The 26,388-nt window shown below is 40.5% G+C and overlaps 2 protein-coding genes across 4 annotated transcripts; one reads left to right on the top strand and one right to left on the bottom strand.

Annotated features, from left to right (window-relative positions):
• The first annotated feature begins 74 nt into the window (after positions 1-74).
• Positions 75-6,812, top strand: LOC147196459 (fatty acid-binding protein, brain-like). Its single transcript, XM_086126757.1, has 4 exons — positions 75-241; positions 5,618-5,790; positions 5,867-5,968; positions 6,569-6,812. Exons 1-4 carry the CDS (start codon positions 169-171, stop codon positions 6,617-6,619), a joined length of 399 nt encoding a protein of 132 aa, XP_085982883.1. The 5' UTR covers positions 75-168; the 3' UTR covers positions 6,620-6,812.
• Positions 767-26,388, bottom strand: LOC147196458 (uncharacterized). Of its 3 annotated transcripts, none has more exons than XM_086126756.1 (29): positions 26,203-26,388; positions 24,306-24,497; positions 23,939-24,022; positions 23,762-23,866; positions 23,535-23,690; positions 23,161-23,316; positions 22,613-22,768; positions 22,291-22,434; positions 21,558-21,776; positions 21,069-21,113; positions 20,908-20,955; positions 20,808-20,834; positions 16,904-16,963; positions 16,641-16,772; positions 13,553-16,480; positions 12,602-12,697; positions 12,397-12,435; positions 12,246-12,314; positions 12,119-12,166; positions 11,922-11,990; positions 11,796-11,834; positions 11,593-11,643; positions 11,451-11,501; positions 10,976-11,020; positions 10,847-10,879; positions 10,748-10,777; positions 10,649-10,675; positions 10,419-10,543; positions 767-1,049 (listed from the first exon to the last, which is right to left on the bottom strand). In XM_086126756.1, the coding sequence occupies exons 1-28, from the start codon at positions 26,210-26,212 to the stop codon at positions 10,458-10,460; spliced, it is 5,145 nt and encodes a 1,714-aa protein (XP_085982882.1). In that variant the 5' UTR covers positions 26,213-26,388; the 3' UTR covers positions 767-1,049; positions 10,419-10,457. The 3 variants fall into 3 exon arrangements, with proteins under 3 accessions (XP_085982882.1, XP_085982881.1, XP_085982880.1); XM_086126755.1 differs by lacking the exon at positions 767-1,049 and adding an exon at positions 8,137-9,873; XM_086126754.1 differs by lacking the exon at positions 767-1,049 and having other exon boundaries at positions 8,137-10,543.

The raw sequence follows: 26,388 nt of genomic DNA, 5'->3' as shown, positions 1-26,388 counted from the left end.
TATTGGGCATCCAATTGGATTTCTAGCTTTATCTCAAGAGCCCGCCTTCTATCTGAATTATTTATTGCCTGGAGCAATCTGCACCGGCACGCACAACACAGAAGCCAGAGATTTAAGTGGTGTGGCCCGTTCATGCGTCGTCTCCATTTTGACTGAAAAGCTGCAATAATGGTGGATGCTTTCTGCGCGAAGTGGAAACTGGTGCACAGCGAGAAGTTTGAGGAGTACATGAAGGCGCTCGGTGAGTAGTTTATTCTAAAGTGTGTCAAGGCTGCTGGCGTCGGGCGGAGTTGTTGCATCTCCAAAAGCATGACCTTCCAGAAAACAAACGAACTAACAAATACGGCATGTTTGTTCAGCCTTGAACATTGCATCGGCAAAGAGTTGTGTTCAGATGCAATGTTCAAGACTTTAGTTCGGTCATTAATTAATGTGTGCTAATAATACAAACACACGCGGTGACTGACTAATAAGCATCCCAGTCAGCAAAATTGGTCTGACCCCTCTCTGGGGCAGACACCGGCACGTACATACCAGCCCACATACCTCAATGAATGGCGGTCCTGCAGTGGCCCACGTCTGGCATCCATGATGTGGGCCGCATTCGGCCCAGATCTGAGCCGCATTGTAAAACCATATCTGGCCCTACTCCGGCCCGACGCTGGGCCAGAACAGGTTCCTGATATCAGCCTGAATTCACCCTCAACTAAGCCACATCTTTCATGAGCCATATTTGACCCACATTTGAAAAAAAAGCCTAAAAAACGACTGTTATAAAAATATGTTTATTGTCATAATTTGTGAACCTCACATATAACTCGACATACACAGGAAAAATGCACTTTTCTTTATTTAACAGTGAACACAAAGTCCAAATTGGGATGCAGCTTACTCTTGAACGGTATTTTTCTGTCCATCAAATTGTTGCGCTCTCCATGTCCTCTTTTCTTCTCATGCTCTCCTTCCTAGCCATCTTTTGATTGTGACATCAATTTCCTGGTCTGAGGCCCAAGATGTTAGGCTGTTAGGTATCCCAGCGGCTGTAAGAACTGTAAGAAAACAAGAATGGACAGTGTGATAGGAAAACAAACATTTGTACATGTATGAAATTTTTAGCTGAAAAAAACGACCATGTATAATAAGGCCTTTTTGGACGAAAATAACGACCATGTATAGTAAGGCCTTTTTGGACGAAAAAAACGACCATGTATAGTAAGGCGTTTTTAGCCGAAAAAAATGACCATGTATAGTAAGGCGTTTTTAGCCGAAAAAAACGACCATGTATATTAGTAAGGCCTTTTTGGACGAAAAAAAAACGACTATGTATAGTAAGGCATTTTTGGACGAAATTTTTAGCCGAAAAAAACGACCATGTATAGTAAGGCATTTTTGGACGAAATTTTTAGCCGAAAAAAACGACCATGTATAGTAAGGCGTTTTTAGCCGAAAAAAAACAACCATGTATAGTAAGGTGTTTTTGGACGAAATCTTTAGCCAAAAAAAACGACCATGTGTAGGAAGGCGTTTTTAGCCGAAAAAAATGACCATGTATAGCAAGGCATTTTTGGACGAAATTTTTAGCCGAAAAAAAACGACCATGTATAGTAAGGCATTTTTGGACGAAAATTTTAGCCGAAAAAAACGACCATGTATAGTAAGGCGTTTTTAGCCGAAAAAAACAACCATGTATAGTAAGGCGTTTTTAGCCGAAAAAAACAACCATGTATAGTAAGGCGTTTTTGGACGAAATTTTTAGCCGAAAAAAACGACCATGTGTAGGAAGGCGTTTTTAGCCGAAAAAAATGACCATGTATGTAAGGCGTTTTTGGACGAAAAAAACAACCATGTATAGTAAGGCATTTTTGGCCGAAATTTTTAGCCGAAAGAAACGACCGTTTTTAGCCGAAAAAAACGACCATGTATAGTAAGGCCTTTTTGGACAAAATTTGTAGCCGAAAAAAATGACCATGTATAGTAAGGCGTTTTTAGCCGAAAAAAACGACCATGTGTAGTAAGGCGTTTTTAGCCGAAAAAAACGACCATGTATAATAAGGCGTTTTTGGACGACAAAAACGACCATGTATCGTCAGGCGTTTTTGACCGAAAAAAACGACCATGTATAGTAAGGCGTTTTTGGACGAAAAAAAACAACCATGTATATAGTAAGGCATTTTTGGACTAAATTTTTAGCCGAAAAAAACGATCATGTGTAAGGCGTTTTTAGCCGAAAAAAATGACCATGTATAGGAAGGCGTTTTTAGCCGAAAAAAACGACCATGTATAGTAAGGCATTTTTGGACGAATTTTTTAGCCGAAAAAAAATGACCATGTATATGTAATATAGTAAGGCGTTTTTAGCCGAAAAAAAAACGACCATGTATATATAGTAAGGCGTTTTGAGCCGAAAACCCCCCACCATGTATCGTCAGGTGTTTTTGACCGAAAAACACGACCATGTATAGTAAGGCGTTTTTGGACGAAAAAAACAACCATGTAGTAAGGCATTTTTGGACTAAATTTTTAGCCGAAAAAAACGACCATGTATAGTAAGGCGATTTTGGATGAAATTTTTAGCCGAAAAAAAACGACCATGTGTAGTAAGGCGTTTTTAGCCGAAAAAAACGACCATGTATAGTAAGGCATTTTTGGACAAAATTTTTAGCCGAAAAAAACGACCATGTATAGTAAGGCGTTTTGAGCCGAAAAAAATGACCATGTCTAGTAAGGCGTTTTTAGCCAAAAAAAACGTCCATGTATAGTAAGGCGTTTTTGGAAGAAATTTTTAGCCGAAAAAAACGACCATGTGTAGTAAGGCGTTTTTAGCCGAAAAAAACGACCATGTATATATAGTAAGGCATTTTTGGACAAAAATTTTAGCCGAAAAAAACGACCATGTATAGTAAGGCGTTTTTGGACGAAAAAAACCACCATGTATAGTCAGGCATTTTTTGGACGAAATTTTTAGCCGAAAAAAACGACCATGTGTATGTAGTAAGGCGTTTTTAGCCGAAAAAAACGACCATGTATAGTAAGGCGTTTTTGGACGAAAAAAAACAACCATGTATATAGTAAGGCATTTTTTGGATGAAATTTTTAGCCGAAAAAAAACGATCATGTGTAGTAAGGCGTTTTTAGCCGAAAAAAATGACCATGTATAGTAAGGCGTTTTTAGCCGAAAAAAATGACCATGTATAGTAAGGCGTTTTTGGACGAAAAAAATGACGATGTATAGGAAGGCGTTTTTAGCCGAAAAAAACGACCATGTATAGTAAGGCATTTTTGGACGAATTTTTTAGCCGAAAAAAAATGACCATGTATAGTAAGGCGTTTTTAGCCGAAAAAAACGACCATGTATAGTAAGGCGTTTTTGGACGAAAAAAATGACGATGTATAGGAAGGCGTTTTTAGCCGAAAAAAACGACCATGTATAGTAAGGCATTTTTGGACGAATTTTTTAGCCGAAAAAAAATGACCATGTATAGTAAGGCGTTTTTAGCCGAAAAAAAAAAACGACCATGTATATATAGTAAGGCGTTTTGAGCCGAAAAAACCCACCATGTATCGTCAGGTGTTTTTGACCGAAAAACACGACCATGTATAGTAAGGCGTTTTTGGACGAAAAAAACAACCATGTAGTAAGGCATTTTTGGACGAAATTTTTAGCCGAAAAAAACGACCATGTATAGTAAGGCGTTTTTGGATGAAATTTTTAGCCGAAAAAAACGACCATGTATAGTAAGGCGTTTTTGGACGAAAAAAACCACCATGTATAGTCAGGCATTTTTTTTGGACGAAATTTTTAGCCGAAAAAAACGACCATGTGTAGTAAGGCGTTTTTAGCCGAAAAAAACGACCATGTATAGTAAGGCGTTTTTGGACGAAAAACAACAACCATGTATATAGTAAGGCATTTTTTGGATGAAATTTTTAGCCGAAAAAAACGATCATGTGTAGTAAGGCGTTTTTAGCCGAAAAAAATGACCATGTATAGTAAGGCGTTTTGAGCCGAAAAAAACCACCATGTATCGTCAGGTGTTTTTGACTGAAAAACACGACCATGTAGTAAGGCATTTTTGGACGAAATTTTTAGCCGAAAAAAACGACCATGTATAGTAAGGCGTTTTTGGATGAAATTTTTAGCCGAAAAAACACCATGTATCGTCAGGTGTTTTTGACCGAAAAAAACGACCATGTATAGTAAGGCGTTTTTGGATGAAATTTTTAGCTGAAAAAAACGACAATGTATAGTAAGGCGTTTTTGGATGAATTTTTTTACGCCTTACTATACATGGTCGGTTTTTTTTCGTCCAAAAAGGCCTTACTATACATGGTCGTTTTTTCCGGCTAAAAACGCCTTACTATACATGGTCGTTTTTTTCGGCTAAAAATTTCATCCAAAAACGCCTTACTATACATAGTCGTTTTTTTCGGCTAAAAAATTCGTCCAAAAATGCCTTACTATATACATGGTCGTTTTTTTCGTCCAAAAAGGCCTTACTATACATGTTCGATTTTTTCGGCTAAAAACGCCTTACTACACATGGTCGTTTTTTTTCGTCCAAAAAGGCCTTACTATGCATGGTCGTTTTTTTCGGCAAAAAATTTCGTCCAAAAACGCCTTACTATACATGGTCGTTTTTTTCATCCAAAAACGCCTTACTATACGTGGTCGTTTTTTTTCGGCAAAAAATTTCGTCCAAAAACACCTTACTATACATGGTCGTTTTTTTCGTCCAAAAACGCCTTACTATACATGGTCGTTTTTTTCCGGCTCAAAACGCCTTACTATACATGGTCGTTTTTTTCGGCTAAAAATTTCATCCAAAAATGCCTTACTATACATGGTCGTTTTTTTCGTCCAAAAAGGCCTCACTATACATGGTCGTTTTTTTCGGCTAAAAACGCCTTACTATACATGGTCGTTTTTTTCCAGCTCAAAACGCCTTACTATACATGGTCGTTTTTTTCGTCTAAAAATTTCGTCCAAAAATGCCTTACTATACCGTACATGGTCGTTTTATTCGTCCAAAAACGCCTTACTATACATGGTCGTTTTTTTCGGCTAAAAACGCCTTACTATACATGGTCGTTTTTTTCCGGCTCAAAACGCCTTACTATACATGGTCGTTTTTTTCGGCTAAAAATTTCGTCCAAAAATGCCTTACTATAGTACATGGTCGTTTTATTCGTCCAAAAACGCCTTACTATACATGGTCGTTTTTTTTCGGCTCGGCTAAAAACGCCTTACTATACATGGTCGTTTTTTTTCGGGTAAAAACACCTTACTATACATGGTCGTTTTTTTCGGCTAAAAACGCCTTACTATACATGGTCGTTTTTTTTCCGGCTAAAAACGCCTTACTAAACATGGTCGTTTTTTTCCGGCTAAAAACGCCTTACTATACATGGTCCTTTCTCTCGGCTAAAAACGCCTTCCTATACATGGTCTTTTTTTTTCGGCTAAAAAATCCATCGTGTCATTTATGTCATTTGAAAATATTGATAAATTTGTCAACTTTTACCCTCAATTAACAACGATTTTGAATATGTCTACAATTTTACTTATTTATATTATCATTTTGTTGTTCCAAAAAAACCCTAAAATAAATCACACAAGGAGTGGATCCTGTCACAAGAAAAGTGGGCACTGTGACCAAACCCACAGTGGTGATCAGCAAGGATGGGGACAAAGTGGTGGTGGAGACTCTGAGCACCTTCCGCAACACCAAACTCAGTGCCAAACTGGGAGAGGAGTTTGATGAAACGACGCTGGACGACCGAAAAGTCAAAGTAATGTCAATACCTCAATGCAAAATTATAATCGATCGATCATTTTGACTAGCACTCATTTGCATTTTTGTTTCAGTCCACCTTCACCATGAAAAACGGCAAATTTGTGCAAGTGCAAAAATGGGACGGCAAAGAGACCACGTTTGCCCGAGAGATCAAGGATGGGAAGATGGTGATGGTGAGATGACGTCATAAATACTGCCGTGCCTTGACTTGTGAGTTTCAGTTATTCTCTGACCACGCTCTTAACTCAAAACTGTTGTTTCTCAAATCATCTTCCCCCTCTGAGATGAATGGAAATTATCCGAAATAATCCATTCCAGTGCCCCCCAAAAAACATCCACACTTTTGTCAATTTTTTTAAAATAAATAACATTGGATGCTAAATTATTGTACTGAAAAAAATATATATTCATAACATAATTAAAAAGGTAGCGAAGAATTAAACACTTTGAGCTGTATGATTTTGTATATGGTGTGCATGCTTTGGCCACCATGTGGCGGTTAATACACAAACTTGCAACATGTAAATTTGATGATTAAACAGAAGTCTGTTGCAACTACGCAACAGTAGTTGTTTATTGCAGAGGGTGAAGAATATAATCCCGTGTGTTTAAGCATGTTTTGCGACCGCTCGTGTTTATTTATTTAAAATGGCTCGCATCATCAAAAAACTCACAAGTTGGGTCACTCGTAAGTCGAGGCACCACAGTCTGTATGACAAGGCTGATCAATAATATGTTTAAATTTTTTTGGTTGTTGTTTTTTTTCCCCGCAGACTTTGACATTTGACGGCGTCGAGGCCGTGCGCACGTACGAGAAAGCCTAATTTTTACGACTGTTGGTTCACAAGGAACACTTTGCTGTTTTTATGGGATTGTTTGCACTTCCAATCGTGTTTTAACCTGTTAGACGGCAGCGTGAAACATTTGGAGGAATTGGGGTTTTAAAAATTGAAAGAAAAATGTTGAAGAGCATTTAACCTGCAAATGTTTCAATAAAGCAAAATGTTGATTGTTGAATATTTGGGTTCTTCTGCATTGGGTGCCTCGTGACTGATAAGCGAGAGTCTGTATGTTGTGAGATAGGAGCTTTCAAGGGTTAATATGGTCTGACTCGGCCAAATAAAAGCCTCAGTGTTTTCGTTAGAAAAAGGGTGAAATGAACAATGTTACAGTCATGATTGTGTGGGTGTGCACACAGCCGATTGGGGAAAAAATAAAAGAGCGGACAGGGCGGCCCCTGTGCCTCTGCCAGGTGACAGCTGCAGAGGCCAGCGCGACCGGGCGGCGTGAACGACCTGCAGTGAACCCTGCGGAATCGACACACGCTGATGTCACTAATCCGATTTAGGCCGTGGTGTCATGACGCGGAGGCAACATGCGATGGTGCCGACCAACCCTGAGCGACTGGCGTGATGCGCTCAACACGCATTGGAAAATGCGACACAAAAGAAGAGCCACGGACAAGTTGAAGCTCGATTTAGTGACGTCATCCGTCATCCTCGGCAGCGTGAATCGTATTGGACCGCGGGGAGCTCATTTCTTGCCGCTGCCAACTTTGCTCTGATCGCACAAAGAAAGGACGTGCGCCGACAGGAGTGGAACTCCGCCTCGACGCAGGCTTCATTGATTTTGATTGATTACTCTGCCAAAAAGTTGTCAGAAAACGAGCCAAGGGGGTTTAGTAAGACACAATAAAGAAAAAGGAAAGGGTGAATGAATATATCATCACAAAACGTTTTTTTTTAACATGACCGCAATTAAGTGTCTTCACTTCAAGCCCCGACAGAACTGTTCTTCAGGAATGCGCTCGCTTCAAACTGTTTGGTGCCACTCCCAGTTGGAGGTGACGAGGAACGTCGAAAATCAAAGAAACTTCCACCATGTATTTAGACAAACTACATTGTTTCGATTTACAAAAGGGCACTAGCTTGATGCTAATGCACAAGGCAAAACGTCATTGACCGGCTCATGAAATTAGCATACATGTAATAATTCTAAATTTTTGAACAATTTTAGATTTGTACAAAACTTCTTTAAAACTGCTTGGCCAAAAACTGGACAACTTGGTCAATTTGACCCAGTTTTTATTTTTGACCCAAATTGTTTTTGTTTTTTTGACCAAGCATTTTGAAGGGTATAGCAATTGTAAAACCCAAGTAAAATGATTTAAAAAGGAAAAATAGAATTCAGTCATTTACATAACAATTTTTGTTTTTTACGGTAACTTTAGTCTGTTTGAATGATTTAAAGTGATTAAAATACCGGTACCTGTATGACCATAACAAAAAAAAGATTATTTATTTAGTTTTCAATGCGAGAAATCCAGAACTCCACATGACGGAACACTTGCGTGACTATTTTATTGAATGCCAAATCCAAGCACAATGAGCAGTCACAGTAGTGCTGTTGTTCTCTTACTATCCTCAGTGGGGGGGTCCAACTTCAAATTTTTTTTTTTTTTTTTTTTTTTACAAAAAGTCTACACATCTCTGTTCAAATGCCATGTCTCTGTGATGTGTGTATATATACTGTATATATATACCTATATAAGATCAATCATTTCCAAAAAAATTTCCCACCAATTACGCGACCTATAACTTCTACAACACATGAATAAATAAATGCCATCGTTTTAAGAGGGGAAGTAACAACTGAGACTGAGTTGATTTCGCTCTGTCTTTTACGTGACAAAAATCTGGCATGAAAACAGGGCTGTGTTGACTTTTTATATCATCCGTACATTGTCGTCCCCCCCCCCCCCCCCCCCCGTTACTTATCATTTCAACTCTCAGATTTCAGGTAGCTTTGAGCTCCCTTATTGCACAAGTTTAATCAAACAAATATATAGAAAACACTTCATGAAATTGATTCTCAATATATTCATCTCTGGAGAAATATTGCAAAACATTGGCAGTTGCGGGCCATTTGAAACGAAACAACGCAACCCCGAGCGCCATTCACGAACACAAGACGTGTCCCACTTATTGTCATTACCATTATGATTAAAAAAAAAAAAAGCAACCACAAAATATGGAGATGCATGCACGAAAAAAATTATGTAGATTTGTATGTGTCAAACAAATAAAAACAAACCCCCCAAAAATGTTTGCCCACAAGAAAATTACATCATTTCCACAAAAAAAGTCCAGCATAGACATCAATCAGCTTTACAGATGCCATGTTTTTTTTCTATTACTAAGCGCCACCAAAAAAAATGTCAGCTTTCCTGATACCAGGCATGCTCGAAAAAGCTGACCTCGACGGCAGTTTTACAGATGCCACGTCTATTCTACAATTAACTCCGGCGAAAATGTTCGCTCGACAGATATCACGTCTCCTCGATAAAGTGGCATTTTTTTTCGTTGGAAGTGCGCAGGAAATGTCATCTTTCCATATGCCATCTCTGCCCTGCAGGTGATGTGTGTGTGTCGTATTATTGTCATTAGTCATCAATAATCCATGGATTTAAAACAACTCAAATAAAATAGATGGAACATAAATAAAACAACTACAAACAAACATCACACAATTTGACTTAAACAAACAAAATAACTTCTTTAACGAATGCAGAATTTGGATTGTTTTTCATCGATTATCATCTGATATTCCAGATTGTAAAATACCTTAAAAAAGTGAATAAAATAACTGAAATAAAGACAATCCGATAGGATAAATTTAGTAGAATAACTGAAAATAATGGGAAAAAAAATCTCCATCCATCCATCCATTTTCCGAACCGCTTGATCCTCACTAGGGTCGCGGGGGGTGCTGGAGCCTATCCCAGCTGTCTTCGGGCAGTAGGCGGGAGACACCCTGAATCAGTTGCCAGCCAATCGCAGGGCACACAGAGACGAACAACCATCCACGCCCACACTCACACCTAGGGACAATTTAGAACGTCCAAACAGCCAGCCATGCATGTTTTTGGAATGTGGGAGGAAACCGGAGCACCCGGAGAAAACCCACGCAGGCCCGGGGAGAACATGCAAACTCCACACAGAGAGGCCGGAGCTGGAATCGAACCCGGTACCTCTGCACTGTGAAGCCGACGTGCTAACCACTGGACTACCGGGCCGCCCTTAGGGAAAAAAATCGAATCAATGTAAATAACAACAAATTAAAAACTACAAATAAAAATAATTAAAATGTAACCTCATAATGGATCAACTAAAAAAAAAATACAACAAAACTAAAACGACGTACCGAAAAAAAGAAACAGAATAACTAAAACATACAAACCTGAATATTTAATGATGACATAAACTTACCTACAAAACAAAACAATCAAAAATACAATAAGATAAGTAATAAACAAAAAGAAGGTTAATTGATAAAAATGAAAATAGCTGAAAATGAATAAAATAACTAAAAATAAGGTAACAAAAAATACAGAAAATAACCAAAACAGGAATAAATAATAACTACATAAATTAATAAAAAAATAAAAGAACAAAAAATGTGGGGGGGAAAAAAAATCTGAAAAAAAGTATTTAAAAAAACAAAGACAAACTATAAAGGAATGACATGGATTGCACATAATTGGTAGGAGACCTCAACCAAATGTGAACTAAAATGTCTCTGTCCAGATGGCAAGAATTACCCACAATCCCTCGCTCCACTCACTTGTTGGGCTCTAAGATGGGCGCCCTCTGCTGGTCCGCTTCAAACCTGCAGCGGCGAGAATGCGAAGAAGGGAAACTGGGCTTCGTCCTCATCCACGAAGAAACACTGGAAGTAGGGCAGCTCGTCTGTGGGTGGAGTCAGGGCACACTCGGGTCACGTGAGGTCACATCATAACACATGACATCACATGCTGTCTCGTGATGACATCACCGAATGCATCTCGTACTCACCTTCCGGAACAAAGTCATCAGAGTCCACTGAGAAAGTAGAGTGATGTTAAAAACACCGTATTCTTTTTTTAATATTTTATTTTGTCAGTAGAAGTTCACCTTTTGATTGCTCCTCCTTTGAGGATTTATCTACAACAAAATCAAAGAGTTCGTCAATCATAAGAAAGCATCACATTTGATTTAAACAAGTCGACATACTTTTTTCTTGTATCTCTTTCAGAACTCTGTCTTCTGCGAATACAAGTAGAAAATGAATAAGAACAAGAGCAATAATGATAATAATAATAATAATGATGATAATAATGCATTGATCTGACTGGTTGGTACCTTTCGGCAGGTTGCCTTTTGCCGCCTTCTTCTCCGCGGCTTTTTCTAAACACAAAAGAGAGACATTATGCGTGCGCACTCATCTATTAAAATATCTGATTAATTAATTGCAACTTGTACGTATTTACTTATTAAATAAAAAAAAGGGTAGCTAAAAAGCAAATTAAATAATAAAAAAAAATCGTGAAATCATGTGTGTGAAATTAAGTGACCAAAAAAGCTAAATAAAATGCAATTAGGATTTTGTCATTTATTATAAAGTCATAGAAATTTCTGAAAGTAATTAAAACAAAAAAGAAATAATGACACTACAATTTAGATACAATAAAATGTAAAATTATTATTATTATTATAATTGTTATAATAATTATAATAATGACATGACAAAAAAATCTAATACAATGAAATATAATTTTAAAAAAAAGAACAATCTTGGTGCTGAAAATGACATATGGCCTCAAATGCAGCACCGTACCTTTTGTCTCTGCTGAGGGCTTTTGGTTTTCTTTGGAGGTCTCGTGCTCCGCTGGTAAAAATAAAGAAATAAATAAATCATGTTTTTTTTTGGGTCACCGGGAAGTATGAACGATAACGTTCGGAAGCAAAATTAAATCTACCTTTCGTCTTGAGGAGCGATGTGACTTTTTTCTTTGTTTCAGTCTTGTCGCCTGGGACAAACATTAAAAAAAAAAAATCAATGTATATTATTAATAAAAGAGACAAGCGTTGAATGCTTATACACGAGTTAGCCTCTGTCATGAATTAAAGTAAAATGAATGAATGAATGAATGAATGAACGTTCAAACTGGAAGAAACCAACCTTTAGCTTTCACAAGTCTCCTCTCCCTGACAACAGCTTCTATGAACATAAATAATAATAATAATAAGATTATTCTGTTAAAATGACACCATCCTGTGTGTCCTGTTCAAACAATCCAAAGTGCACCTTTCTTGAGTGGAACCACTTTCACTTTCTCTCCGGCAACAGACATATTTTTAGGAGCAAGGCCTGCTTCTGCATACAGCAAAAACAAAACAAACAAAAAAAAACATTCATATTTTATTACCGTGAACGACTGCATTAAAAAAAACAACATGTTATTATTAATATTAAGGTAGACCATAATAATAAAAATGGCATACGTGTCTTTGCAGGGGTCTCCTGGACTTCCTTTACTGGCCTCGTGATAACTGAAAGAAAAATTCGTATGAGTGAACGAATGAAGTAGATCGGTCACATGAATTTAAAAGAAAATGAAAAAGAAATGACCTTTCTTCATTGGCACTATTTTAACTCTCTCCTTCAGCAGAGAACTGTTTTTTGCAGGATCTTTTTGTTCTGGCAACACATGAAACTTTTTTTTAAAGAAGACAAAATGGCCTAACAGTTTAATTTATTTAAGGATTAAGGGAGGCCTCACCTATTTTCTTGACTGCTTTAGCTTTTTCCTTTGGAGTAGCTGTCAAAAAGCACAACAGATAAGACGTCAAATTTGCTCATATAAAGGCTTTTAGTGCATTCGGGGATCTGCATAAGGGCAGATGTAGGTGTGGATGCTGGCACAATACACAAAAAAATAAACAAAAAAAACTACATATGGTCGGAAAAAGATAGTTTAGCTTTACCTTCTTTTGTCACATTCACATGTTCTTTTTTAAGGACCGGGGCTATTTGCTTTTTGGTGACTCTCAGCAACCTGGGAGGTCTCTGGGAGACATCGGCTGAAAAGGAAAAGCAAACGTTCAGGCTCATATCTCAAAAAAAAAAAAAAAACTACAAGTTGGGTGACTCGTATTTCGCGGCACCGTTGTATTTGTCTTTTCTCTTATCCATCCATTTTCTGATCCTCTTTATCCCTATGAGGGCCGCGGGTGTGCTGGAGCCTATCCCAGCTGTCTTCTGGCAGGAGGCTGGGGACACCCTGAACCGGTTGCAAGCCAATCGCAGGGCATAGATTGACAAACAACCATTCGCGCTCACAATCACACTTAGGGACAATTTGGAGTACCCATTCAACCCACCATGCATGTTTTAGGAATGTGGGATAAAACCGGAATACCCTGAGAAAACGCACGCAAGCATGGGGAGAACGGAATCCAACCCTGTATCTTTTCTTTTAACATACCGTATTTTCCGCACTATATATATATATATATATATATATATATATATATATATATATGTATATATATATATATAACCTTCAATATGTGGCCTATTTCAAAACTGTTTTCACATATAAGGCGCACCGCATTATAAGGCGCATAGAATGGAAGCTACAATAGTGGTTGCGGTTGTGTTATGCATCCACTAAATGGAGCAACGCTTAACGGAATACAATACAATACAGCTTTATTGATATAGGGTTTTCACAATTGCTGCGGCTGTAACAAAGCTCTTTACATAATAAATACATAGAATAAAATACTACGTCCAAGAAATCTGAATATTGATCCATATAGAAGGCGCACTGTCGGTTTTTGATAAAATGTAATGCTTCTAGGTGTGCCTTATAGTGCGGAAAATACGGTAGTTTAATTTTCCCATTGTCCAGATGTTCCCTAACCAGGACGTACTTGTCAGCGCAGGTCCTTCTTTCAAAGTCTTCTTGACTTTTTTGTCAACTTTAGAAGTTGTATCTTCAGTGGTGGCTTTCGAGAGAACCCCGGACGACTTTTGTGGTTCCTTCTTGGAGTGTTTCGAAAGCTCTTTCGAGGGTTCCTTCGGTTTTTGCTTGGAGGGCTGCTTGAGTTCACCGGAAATGATGTCTTCAGGTTTTGCCTTCTTGGGAGGTTTTGTCTGCTCCTTGTCCCTCATGGAGAGCTGAAGATCCTTTGATGATTTCCTTATTTCTGTTTCATCTGCCATTTGGGTTTGTTTCTCTTTCTTATGAGGTTTCTTCTCTTCAACCTCTACTTTGGCGTGTGTCTTTGTTTCTTCAAGCGGTTCTTTGAGCAGAATCTCCTCCTCTTTCACTTCAGAGGGTTTACTCTCTTCTGGGACTTGTTGGGGTGTTTTCTTGGGTTCCTTCTCCATTCTGGTTGGTTTCTGGAGCTGAGTGTGTCTTCGGATTGATCTTTTGACTTCCATCTCCTCGCTGAAAGATCTCCTGGTGTTGACTTTAGGCGATATCTTGTGCTCTACTTTGGGAGGTTTCTTCCCATTGTCCTGCTCAGGGACTTTATTTTGATCTGGGATTTCTTGAGAAAGTTTCTGTATGTCTTTTTCTTCTTCACTCGGTTTGAAGAGCTTTTTCTCTTTTTTGAGGGACACGGTGACGGATTTCTCTTCTCTCAGAGATTCATCAAATTCTTCTTGAAGTGGAATCTTCCCCTTTAGCTTTTCTTTTTTCTCAGAGGGTTTTTTCTCTGGAGATGTTTTCACACGGTCTTTCTGCATTCCGGTTGCCTGTTTCCTGAGAGATCTCATGATGTCCTTCTCCTCTTTCATGACTTCCTGTTCTGCACGTGGTCTCTTTCGCTCCTCTTTCTCCAGCGTGGTGGCCGTGGAATCATGTACCTTTTGTTTCTGGAGCTCTTCTGTGAGATGTTTCTTGGGTTCCTTTTCCTCCTTTGGAGACTTCTTGACTTCTTCTGTTTGATTGCTAAGCTCTTTGTGTGTTTCTTTGAGAGCTTCCACACGGTCTTTGGAAGTTCTCCTGAAGACCACCACTTTTTCACGAGGCCTTTTTTCTTTCAACTCATCTTTGGGAGCTTGTTTTACTTCTGAAACTTGTTTCTGGACTTTGAAAAGTCTATCAGAAGGCACCCTCCTGACTTGGATTTTGGACCCATCTTCATGTGGTTTCTCAGAAGACACATTTGCTCCGCTGTCTGCTTTAATGGCTTTCTTGATTTCTTTCTTCTCCAAGAGTGGTTTTGTAACTCTTTTGATGGATCTCTTGGTTTCTTGCTCCTCCAAAGCCGGTTTCTGGCCTTCCTTGGGATGTTCCTTGACAGCACTCTCTCTTTTGAGAGCTTTGTCACCTTCTTCTTGAGGACGCCTCTTGTCTTCTTTGCCTTCTCTCAGTGGTTTCTCTTGTACTTTTTTGAGTAACGCACTGACAGGTCTCAATTTTCTCTGAAGTTTCTCTCTGGGTAGTTTTCCAGCATCTTCTTTGAGTGGTTCCACAGACTTTTGTTCATTGGAAGGTTTGCTCAGCTCAATGTTGTCCTCCTTTACTTTTTCTTCCATCTCTTCCTTTGCCGATTCTTGGACCATCTTCTCTTCTTTCTTCGGTTTCCTAACTTCCTTCTCTTTGCTAAAAATTTCTTTGAGTTCTTTTGGAGGTTTCTTAGTTTCCTTGGAAGGTTCTTTGATGTCTTTGTCTTCTGTCCAAGGTTTCTTGGCTTCCTCGTGTGGTTCTTTGACTTTTTTCTGAGGTTTTACAGGTTCCTTCTCTTTTCCTGAAGGTACTTTTACTTCTGTCGAAGGTTTCTTGACTTCCTCAGAAGGATCTTTGACCTCCTTGTCTTGCTTCTGCGCCTTCCTGACTTTCTTTGAAGTGACTTTGACCGCTGTATCGTCTTTCTGATTTTTCCCAACTTCCTTCTCTTCTCTAGAAGGTTCTTTGACAACGTCCTCTTCTTTAAGAACTTTCTTGGCTTCTTCAGAATGTTCTTTCTCTTCTTTGATGGGTTTCTTGACCGCCTTCTTTTTTCGAGGAGGCTCTTTGACTTCTTTTGGAGATCTCTTGAGTTCTTTTGAAGGTTCGTCAACTTCTGGCGATTTCTTGGTATCCCTTAAAGTTTCTTTGATGCGTTTCTCTTCTTTTTGAATTTTTTTGACTTCCTTCTTTTCTCCAGAAAGTATTTTCACCTCCATCTCCTCCTTTGGAGGTTTCTTGGCTTCCTTTGATGATGATTCTTTGACTTCTTTCTCTTCTCTCTGTGGTTTCCTGACTACCTCCTTAGGTTCTTTGACTTCTTTCTTTTGTTTATCCGGTTTCTTGACTACCTCCATAGTTTCTTTGACTTCCTTCACTTCTTTCTGAGGTTTCTTGTCTTCCGTACAAGTTATGTTGACCTCCTTCTCGGCTTTGTGAGGTTTCTTCATCTCCTTTATCCTGAAAGCTTCTTTGACTTCTTTCTGAGTTTTTTTGACCTCTTGACAAGGTTTCTTGGCTTCTATTTCTTTTGTAAAAGGTTCTTTAACTTCTTTTGGAGGTTTCTTTGCTTTTGTAGGTTCTTTGACCTCTTTCTCTTCTTTTCCAGATGACCCCGTGACTACTTTGAGAGCTTTGGGAATCGCCCTCTTGTGTAATAGCTCATCTTTTATTTCTTGTTTTGGAAAATGCTTTGTGAGCTTTTCAGTTAGAGGTCCCTTCTCTTTTTTCTCCTCTTTGGCAGGTTTCCCCGCATCTTTCTTTGATTCCTCAGCCATCTTTGCCATTTTACCTTTGGAAAATGTCACCATCAAGGGCTTCTTTGCAACCGTTATGTTTTCGGTGGCCTTTGCTTCAACTTGCAACAGCTCCTTCAGTGGCTTCTTTCTTACGGGTTCTTCTAAAAGGGACACACAGTGATTAAGTATGCGAGATTGAATTATTGATATGTAAGTATAAGATTAACAACTGAAATAATGGATAAATTAATATTAACGTCATTATTATTTATATTCAGTTGGATGAATTATGTTGACCTTTTAGAGGGTCAATGTCAGTACCTTTGGCTTTTTTTGGCTTTTTCTTAAGGAGTTTCATGATGGCTTTGAGCTTCTCTGTTGCTTTTTCATCCTTGGTTTTGTTCGTAAGCAATTCTTGGTGCGTGGCGTCTGTTTTCGTTTCTTTCTTCATTTCTTTTAAAAGGTGTGCAAAAGGCAAAAAATATTTCAGGATAAATAACGCAAAAAGAAATTATATTGGGTTATTATGACATGTTTTTTATTAATACATCAAAAATACATCAAAAAGGGGATCGCAATTTTACCTTTAATTACAATGGGAACTTTTCCGGGTGCCGGCTGTTTTTTGGCTCCATGTTTGACAACTGAAATAATAAACACAAAGGCACGCACGAACACACACGTAGAGACGCACGGATAAAATGAACACAGAGAATTTAATCACCAAAAGCAAAATATCATGCTTTCTTTTTTGTTATAAGCCTGATAGTGAAAAGAAAAAAAAAAAAACGGCGGTAAAAAAACCGAAACCTTAAACCGGCTCCGAGTCAGCTATAGAATAGACTTTGAAGTTCTGCTCCTGGTCAATAAATCACTGAATGGTTTAGGTCCTGAATATGTTAAAGAAATGCTAATGGAATATAAACCCAGTCGGGCTCTGAGTCGTCCTCACAAATGGAGCCCAGAGTTCAAAGCTAACACGGTGAAGCAGCATTTTGCTGTGATGCTGCACAAAAATGGAGGGTGGGGTGTGGGGGGGGGGGGGGACTACGAGCAGAAGCGAAGTCAGTCCCAGGTGTAAATGCCTTTACTGAAAACAAATACATATTAAAAAATATATGGGACAGCATAAATAAACATTAGATCAATTCAGATAAGCAGTTGCTGGCAGTGCCAAACCTGCATTTGAAAAAAAAAAGATTGCTTTCATTAGGTCAGGGCATCCGGTGCGCCCAACAAACCATGCAAGTGGCTCCCTGTGGTGAACGCTGACGGGGCAACGCAAAAGTCACAATAACAACACAATTGTGACGATGATTGACAGTCATCAAATTGATTGGCAAGCATTACTTTGACCACACGGAAACGTTTTCATGATTAGTCAGGAAAAAAAATGTGCAAAGATGGAATGAGAAATGCCTTTTGGGGTTTGATTTTTTTTTTTACCTGTGTGGCGTTTGATGGGATGTTTCTGAACACTTGCGCGTCGAGGAACAGGCACTTTGTCTTCATCCAAATCAGCTCTCTTGCCATGATGAAGGTCGCGTCGGTCGGCATCCCGACGCTCGAAAGGTTTGCCTTCGACCGCCTCGTCGTCGTCGTCGTCAACCGTGACAAAAGGCTGCCAAGTTGCCGTCGCCTCCTCCTCCTCATCATCAACAACTAGTGTTGTCCCTTCCTCGTCTTCATCCTCACCATCCCCATCCTCCTCCTCATCATCATCGTCGTCCTCCTCATCTTCATCTCGTGCCGTCTTCTCTTTTGTCTCCTCGTCCTCCTCAATGTCATCGAATGGTCTTTCGCCGTCTTCCTCAGCGGCAGCGTTTTCCTCCTCTCCCTCCTCTCGAGTTGTTGTCTCCTCTTGCTCCTCCTCATTGAATGTTGTGGTTCCGTCCTCTACCTCGTCCTGATCATCTACCGTTGCGGCGTCCTCCAACTCGTCACCTTTGGTTGTTTTTGCCTCTTCATCATCATCATCGAGGGTTGTCGGCTCCTCCTCCTCCTCCTCGTCGTCATCTATGGTGAGCGTCGCTTCCTCCCCATCAGTGAATGTTTTCTCATCTTCATGGTCACCTTCCTCCTCCCCTTCAGTTGTTTTCTCATCTTCATCAACCTCATCTATTGTTGTTATCTCCTCTTCCTCCTCCTCCTCCAGTGTTGTAATTTGCTCTTGGGCCTCCTCCTGTAAGAGGAAGAAGGAGTCCTCTTCCTCGTCGGGATCATCAATGGGAAGGGTCTCCTCCTCTTCACCGGACCATGTTGTTTTCTCACCCCCTTCGCCCTCCTCCTCATCGCCTTCGGTTGCTTCCTCGTCTTCATCCGCATTGTCAACTGTGATCTCCTCTTCCTCAACCGTTGTCGTCTCCTCCTCTTCCTCCTCGTGGTGATCTACGGTTGCCATCTCCTCATCTTCATCCTCATCATCAGCTAGCGTTGTTATTGCCTCATCATCTACGGTCGGTGTCTCTTCCACCTCCTCCTCCTCATTTTTGGTTACTGCCTCCACTTCTTGCTCCTCATCATCTTTCAACTCCTCTTCATCAACAGTTTTTATTTCCCCCCCCTCGTCCTCCTCTTCCTCTTTAACTGCAGCGGTCAGCTCCTCGTCTTCTTCACCCCGCTCCTCCCCCTCGCCTCCAGTTTGAGTCTCCTCATCTTCCGTTGCCGCCTCCCCATCCGAGGTTGTCGCCTCCTTATTTTCTCCCCCCCCCTCATCAAAAGGGATCTCCTCTTCTTCCTCCCCAATGATCGGGATTTCTGCAGCTGCACTCTCGTCCTGCTCCTCCTCCACTTTGGACACACCTTCCTCTTCATCCACCCCCTCGTCACTGCTTTCTATCTTCTCCTCTGTGGCTTCTCTTGGTTCTTCCTCTCCATTTACTTGGAGCTGCCATTCGTCTTCATCTTCATCCTCCTCCTCCTCTTCCTCCTGGGTGTCCAGTGGTGCTCCTGGGCGGACGTGTTCCACTAGTGATGCGATAGCGACACATTTAAATCTCTCTTCGTCATCAGTATGTTCTCCAGTGCATCCAGAAAGTATTCACCAGGGCTTCACCCCCCCCCCCCCCCCGCCCCACACACACATATTTTACAGCATTAGCGCGCCTCTGTGTGTGTGTGTAAACAGTAAAGCGCCGTGAATACTTTCTGGCTACACCATAAAAGTGCTGAAAGCATGAATACCCTTGTCCTTCTTGGTTGCTTTTTTGCCTTCTTGGTGGTCTTGAGCCGCGCGCGTCATCACCATGTCCTCTGCAACTGCGCCATCAACTCGTAACATCGCAATTTATCAGACACAATCCACATTTACGTTTCCGGGCGGGATGAGGTGGAATGAGACACACGCTCGCGTTGTTTATTCCACACATCAACGTGCTTACAATTAGTGTCACGTGGGAATAAGGTGGCGACAATTGCGTCCAAAACACAGTGCGGCAGAGGCAAGCTGTCGTACAAGCTGTCGATACTCGGACAAGCGGAGTGCAGCGCTTCACGAAAAACAAGTTTGACATTGTGAGAAACATGAACCAAATTAAACACACTTGCTCCCCATCCGACTTTGGAACACCAACAATTCACATGGCGCCGGGGGGGGGGGGGGGGGGTGGCTAATTGATCCCAATTGGGGCATTTTCAGAAAGAGATGTAGAATCACTTTTTTTTTAAAGAAATCAATAATTATTATTGAGTTATTTTGAGGGGACAGTAAACTGACACGACAATACAAGCTGTACGTCGACTACTTTACATTGTAGCATAGTGTCATTTCCTCAGTGTCGTCCCTTGAATGGATGTGACAAAAATGTCAACTGTGTACTCCCTTTTGTGAGATGCAACACAGAATATGGATACAGTTCTGGTGCATATTTGGTTCCATGTTCATGTACCTTTTTTTTAACTGTTAAGTTTGGTGTACACACAAAACAAACACACGCATAAAAAACGAGACGCTTTATTTGAACCATTGTTCAAAGGTAATCAATCGATACAAATATTCTTTGCATGCATACAATGCAGCGAAACCGCCAAAGTCCATGCGTGCATTTGGCGCAGTGCTTATCCTCATTCGGTTTCAGGGACTTCAAACAAATGTGGATTTTGTTTTTTTTTTTCCAAATGTGGGAGGAAAGGGGAATGCGTGTGAGAAAACGCGACGCAGGCACATGCTTGCACATGCATCTCCCACGTCGTGCTTGGATACTGAAGAATCAAGAAGCAAAATGGGCACAAGGCAAAGGGCCTTTTTCTCATCCAGGGCAAACGGGTTGGCGCCTGAGCACCACAAAGGGGTCTATCTATGCACATGCCTTTCCCACCACCCATAAAAGTCATGGCCGGTTATCGGCTTTTTTTTTTTCATGATTTCCTATGGGGGGAAATGGTTTTCGGCATTCTCGTTTGGTGGGTTCACCATATCAAAAAAAACAAAAAACCAAGGCACTTTAAAAAAAACAAAACAAAACAGAAATACAAAAAAAATGGTCTTACCTCTCACATACGGTGGTAGAAATTCACCTGCATTTTAAAGAGAGCTTAGTAAGCCATCATTGAATAAGCCGCGTATGCACAAGCAAAATAAGAGTCTCACCTTTGCGTCTCACCATCGGTATGTCTGAGCGAGGTCCTGCACTTTCATCTGAATCAAGCGAAACAACAACAGATTTGTTGAATGGGATACAATTTCACAATTTACATTCAGTTGGATAACAAGTATTAAAAGAACCCCAAAACAAAACAAAGCAAAAAAACCTTTTTCATGGGTTATATCCTTGGGCGGTGTAGCGACCGGTTCGGCTGAAAACAAGACAAATGTCAATCATTGAACAGGTACTGGCCACAATACTGTATTAGGTAAACTGCGTATTATACTTTTCATTCATTTAATACTTTAATATTTGTGAAGTTCAGTTCGGTTGTATTTAATTATGAAGTGAAAAAAAACATTGACATATTTAGAACTGCTTGTTTGGTATCGGATACTCAGAGAGGCTGCCGATACCGGCCATGGATATTTAAGTCAATAAAAATCTGACATTGCGTCAGTCCTCCTTGCAAGTAGATGGCGCTATACTGCAGCGATTTAACACATCCAAGATGCAATATATGCGTTAAAAAACAAACAAACAAAACAATCGTCTTTGGTCACAATGATTGTATTCAATGAAATTTGATATCTCAAAAGTACGATTGGTATTAGTACATGGATATCGGTGAGTACGCAAGAGTTAAAACTTGTACCTTGCTCGCCCACAATCATGGTGCTCACGTAGGCCACAAACAGATCCGTCTTGTCGGTCAGCTGGAGCATGGCGTCTTCCACCACTTTCACGGGTTCAAAGGCAATGTCGGGCAGGACCCCAGAGATGGCGCCCGCGAGCATTTGGTACTGCTGCGCCACGATTTCGGCGGTCCTGTTCAGGGCAGCGGAGGGGCTGAAGTAGACCATTTCCTGGATGTCTGAGTAAGAGCAAGTCAGAACTCAGAAGTGATCAGTGACTGGGGAAATACATTTGCTGCCTGAACTGGTTTTCTTGCGCCCCCTTGTGGAGATGCAAATGTTCAGGGAGAACGTGGATCGTGGATCCCAGGGCTGAATACATTTTATGTGGGGATTATGATCCTATACTGAACCGGAAAACTCACACACACTCACAGTCTCAAGTCGTGTAATTTCGATACCTAACCTACATGCAGTGCAAACAAACAAGTCAGTCACGAATCAGACGACAAGTAACCTTCGTTACATCGCCGTACACTATTTTAGAAATTTTTTGGAAGTTTATTTTCGCTTTCTTCTGTCCACTGTCAGAATGTCTCCGTTGACGATCCGACGGCTACAATGAATGTTTGTGAACATTTTTTGACACGCTAGATGTTTTTCAAGGTATAGCGGGTAAATGTTTTCTTTCACTGCGCTTTCTCGAATCATCAGACGCGCAGTTTCTTAGTGTCGAGGACTCGAAGCACGTACCGTTGACTATATCAAGCACGACGTCCGTGGTGACGGCTTTCGCCTCCTGCAGGCCGACCGTTATTTTATTGACGGTGTCGTTTGTGACACTGATGACATTCCTGCCAAACGCCACAGGGTCCAAAAAGCTGAGGTTGACGCTGCCTGAAAGGGGGGGGGGGGGGGGGGGGAGCAAGATTTGAATGAAGCTTCATTCACGCATTTTTTTTTTCCACAGATCATTTCACTGCTAAATAATACGCTACAGTCAGATTAATCCTGACAATTTCAATACACATTTTTAAGGTGCAGCAACCCTTGAATTTAAGAATGACAAAAATACCTTGAATGAGATCCAGAGCAGAGTCCAAGATGCCACAGCAGAACTGCTGAATGGAGCCCAGCAGGCCGCTAACAAAGTCGCTGGTGCAGGAAAACAGTCGTCGACACCACGGAAGCGGATCCAGGAAGCTCAGGTCGATTGCTCCTGAACGCAACACTGTGAAGCAAGTCACCAAATGACAGAGTTGATTGGAACGTCTCCGAATCGTCTCTACATAACCCGAGATCCTCTCCCATAAAGCACCAGGAGGTTTTCAGAAATCCAGAAATGTGCTGCCGTAAGTTCCGCTGTTTTGGTTAGCAACAGGTTTCAGGTAGGCTCAGTTGGTATTGCTTTGATGGCTAGTATGGATCATAGCAAAACATTTCTTTCAGGTCTGCATTTGATTTGTCAGGGAGCAAAAGAGAGGCATTTATTTGAGGGAGACATTTATTGCTTTTGGTAAAAGTGAGGCGTTTATTTCACCGAGCTGTTTATTTCTCCAGGGGAAGGTGACACATTTCATTTGATAGAGGTGTTTATTTGGCTGAAATGAAAATATGGTGTACCTTCAACGAGATCCAGAGCAGAGTCCAAGATGCCACAGCAGAACTGCTGAACGGAGCCCAGCAAGCCGCAAACAAAATCGTTGGTGCAGGAAAACAGTCGTCGACACCACGGAAGCGGATCCAGGAAGCTCAGGTCGATTGCTCCTGGACGCAACACTGCGGAGCCAGCCACCAAATGTCAGAGTTGATCGGAACGTCTCCGAATCGTTTCTACATAACCCGAGATCCTCTCACATGCTGCATCAGGAATACTCAGCAGGTATCGTAAAAAAAAATAAACGAGTGAAAGAGTTCAAGTAGACTTGCAAATCAGCATAAAAATGACATTGAAGTGTTGTCTTGTGCAACAATCATTTTATGAGTAGTTGACCAACCTTGACTTAAATGCGCTGCAGAATACAACACGGCGTCCAGAGCGGCACAAAACGTGTCCCTGAGGGACGCCGCCACCCCGCACACAAAGTCATTGGTGGAATGGAAAAGTCCTCTGCCTACCACCACCGGATCCACGTAGCTCAGGTAGAAGACATCTGCAGTCGAGAGGACAGTTTCTAATTCATTTTCAAACTTGAATTCAGGATTAACGTCTGTGGTTCTGTACCATTCTCATCTGAGAAATGTTGCACAAATTTGTCTTTGGCTTGGGCTATTTCATCCAGCGCGTAGGTGGCTGCGGACATAGGGTCGCTTAAGTCGGGCGCACATTCTAGGAAGGAACAGAAAAGTCACAAGTCTGGCAGGTAACGCTGTTAATGCCAACGCTAAGCTATTAGGTCACCTTGGAACTTGCTGACGAGATTGGACACTTCATCCACAGCGTCATACGCGGCTTGGAGCGGGTCGGACATGATGCGCTGGATGTCTGGACGTCACAAGCGAACCAAGTTTAGAAAAGCATGCTCAGAATATCTTGTTTTATCTTTGGCTTGGTTTTCTACAACTTCCACCGTTTCTCGCTTCAGATCATTCCGTGTGAATTTTCAGTTCATTCAGGACATATAGGATATATATACACAGTATATCTAGAAAAAAAAATCACCAGATTTTTGCACACAAATGGAGCCAGTTTCGATACTATAAAAATTTTGGGGTAAATGTCCAATTTTACTCGCAGCTCTAGCTATGAATTATGATTGAGAACCCACCTGGTACTGCCTTGTACTCCACAAAGTCAAACATGACCACGCCCACCGTCAGCCAGCACAAGAGAGCAGCCAGAGCAATGAGCAGCTCCACAGACACTCGTAGTTTATTCAGCACCATCACTGCTTTGGACTTAACTGAGCCACATGCTGCCGCGGTTGCTGCTGCTGGGGACCCAGTGGCAGTTTTGGCCCCTTGATGTAGAGAAGATAAAAAACTGCAATAATTTCTGTAAACGCTACATTTCCACAACCATCCATCAGGACAAATTTTCTTTCTTTCTTCCATTTTCTTTTGCGGGGGGGGGGGGGGGGGGTTAAGCGGAAGATGAAGGGGTCTATTTTGTTTCAGGCCAATATAGCAAAGTACACTTACAACTTGCTCAGTTCCCTGAGGCTTGGAACTTGATGATCCATTGATTTAGTCATCACTTTCGTCCCGATACTAAAACTGATTTAAGAGTTATAAATAATACAGAGTTGACAGAGTCATGCAGCTACTTAGCCTTTTGCAAATGTTCACGATATGCGATAGCTTGTATTTATAGCAACAGTGCTTTCAACACACTTCCTCCGAAGGGATGATGCTTTACTGTCACGGTTGCGTCCGTGAATATCCGTGAAACATTTATAAAAGCCGCTTTTCAATCACATTTAATGATAATATAAGACGTTCGGATCATGGATGGATGGAATAATGATAAGAATAATAACTCTTGTTCGATGTTACTATCCTTTTCAGTTTTTATTTTAGTCTGTAAATTGCAAGATTTGTTTTTTTGCTTCTTCTACTGCCTAAGAGTTTTCAACTAACACAAGTTCTTGACATTAGTATAAAACATCCATTCAACATTATTTTCAATAATCCCTCTAGTTGGTTTGCCCAATACGCAGTTTGGAAGACAACCTCAAAAACAAAAAAAATATATAGATAATATCATTTGTCCTTATATTTTTAATAGCAGAGTCTTTCTACAGCCAGCAGAGGGAGCGTTCTCCTTTTTTTTTTTTTTTTTACAAAATCAAGATTGCACGATTTTTAAAGACCTCAATTTTTAGCACCTGCACTGGTATGTTGTATTGATTTGGAAACAGTTAAGTGAAAAACTACTTCAGTAATGACTGTAAATACACTAAGGATTAGCCCAAGAGCGTAAAGCGACACTGGAACGTCTTTGAAAAACAAGAAAATAAAAAAATATTTTTAAACAGGTGAACCGGTATTTTTATTTGTTCATTTTTTTAGTTTGGTACCAGTCCGATAAAAAACAAGCCGGGAAGTTAAGCAATCGGGCAAACGACTAGCCTATTGCAGCACTTTTGCTACATATCATATTCATATGTTTTGGAGGAAAAAGAAGGGGAAAAAAAACAACTTTCTTAAGTGCAATGATATTTTTTTTACTGACTTGTTAACGGTAGGTTCAAAACAATAAAGGCGATTATGCTATAAATCTAACGAAATGTATTTTCCATTGGTTTCCATTAGCCAAAAGTAGCCACGGTCGAGCCAAAAAATTGCGAATTTTGACGTAAACAGTGCCTTACTAATCTATTTAAAGAGCTGGATTTGGAAACTAGAAAATGAGACAGTTGGGAGGTGGGCAGAAATAGCCCGCGCAGAGCCCAGAAGTTAAAGGTCATTTAGCCGTGTACAAAAACACATTGTGCTCTTTTTCATGGACTTTTACCACCTTATTTCACTAACATACATGACCGAAACGCATTCAGTTGTTGTTATTTTGGCGATTTTCTATTAAATAAAAAGTGACTCAAACTAGTTTTGTTGCCATACGTGGAGAAGTATGATTCATGACGTCATTTTGTGCATTTTCAATATTGTAACCGTTTGCTGAGGGCTCAGAAGACTCACATTATAACTCATGTCAATCAAACTTACCGTCAGCCATATTGATCACCTCCTAAGTTCGAATTCTTTTGATCTTGGCACAAATCAAGTCCGGTTAAGTCAATTATTCCATAGTTGATCACTTCTTTGGATATTAAAAAAAAGATGAATAAAAACATAAACAAGTGCAGTTTGCGGGTGCATGTGGAGCTGCCAGTGCAGAGGCAGTGACCGAGG

The sequence above is a fragment of the Hippocampus guttulatus genome, chromosome 13 (assembly GCF_054856545.1).
Source record: "Hippocampus guttulatus isolate MCC_2025c chromosome 13, RoL_Hgut_1.0, whole genome shotgun sequence".
Classification (NCBI taxonomy): domain Eukaryota; kingdom Metazoa; phylum Chordata; class Actinopteri; order Syngnathiformes; family Syngnathidae; genus Hippocampus; species Hippocampus guttulatus.
The sequence above is the reverse complement of the archived record's forward strand: the minus strand, read 5'-3'. Positions and strand labels throughout refer to the sequence as shown.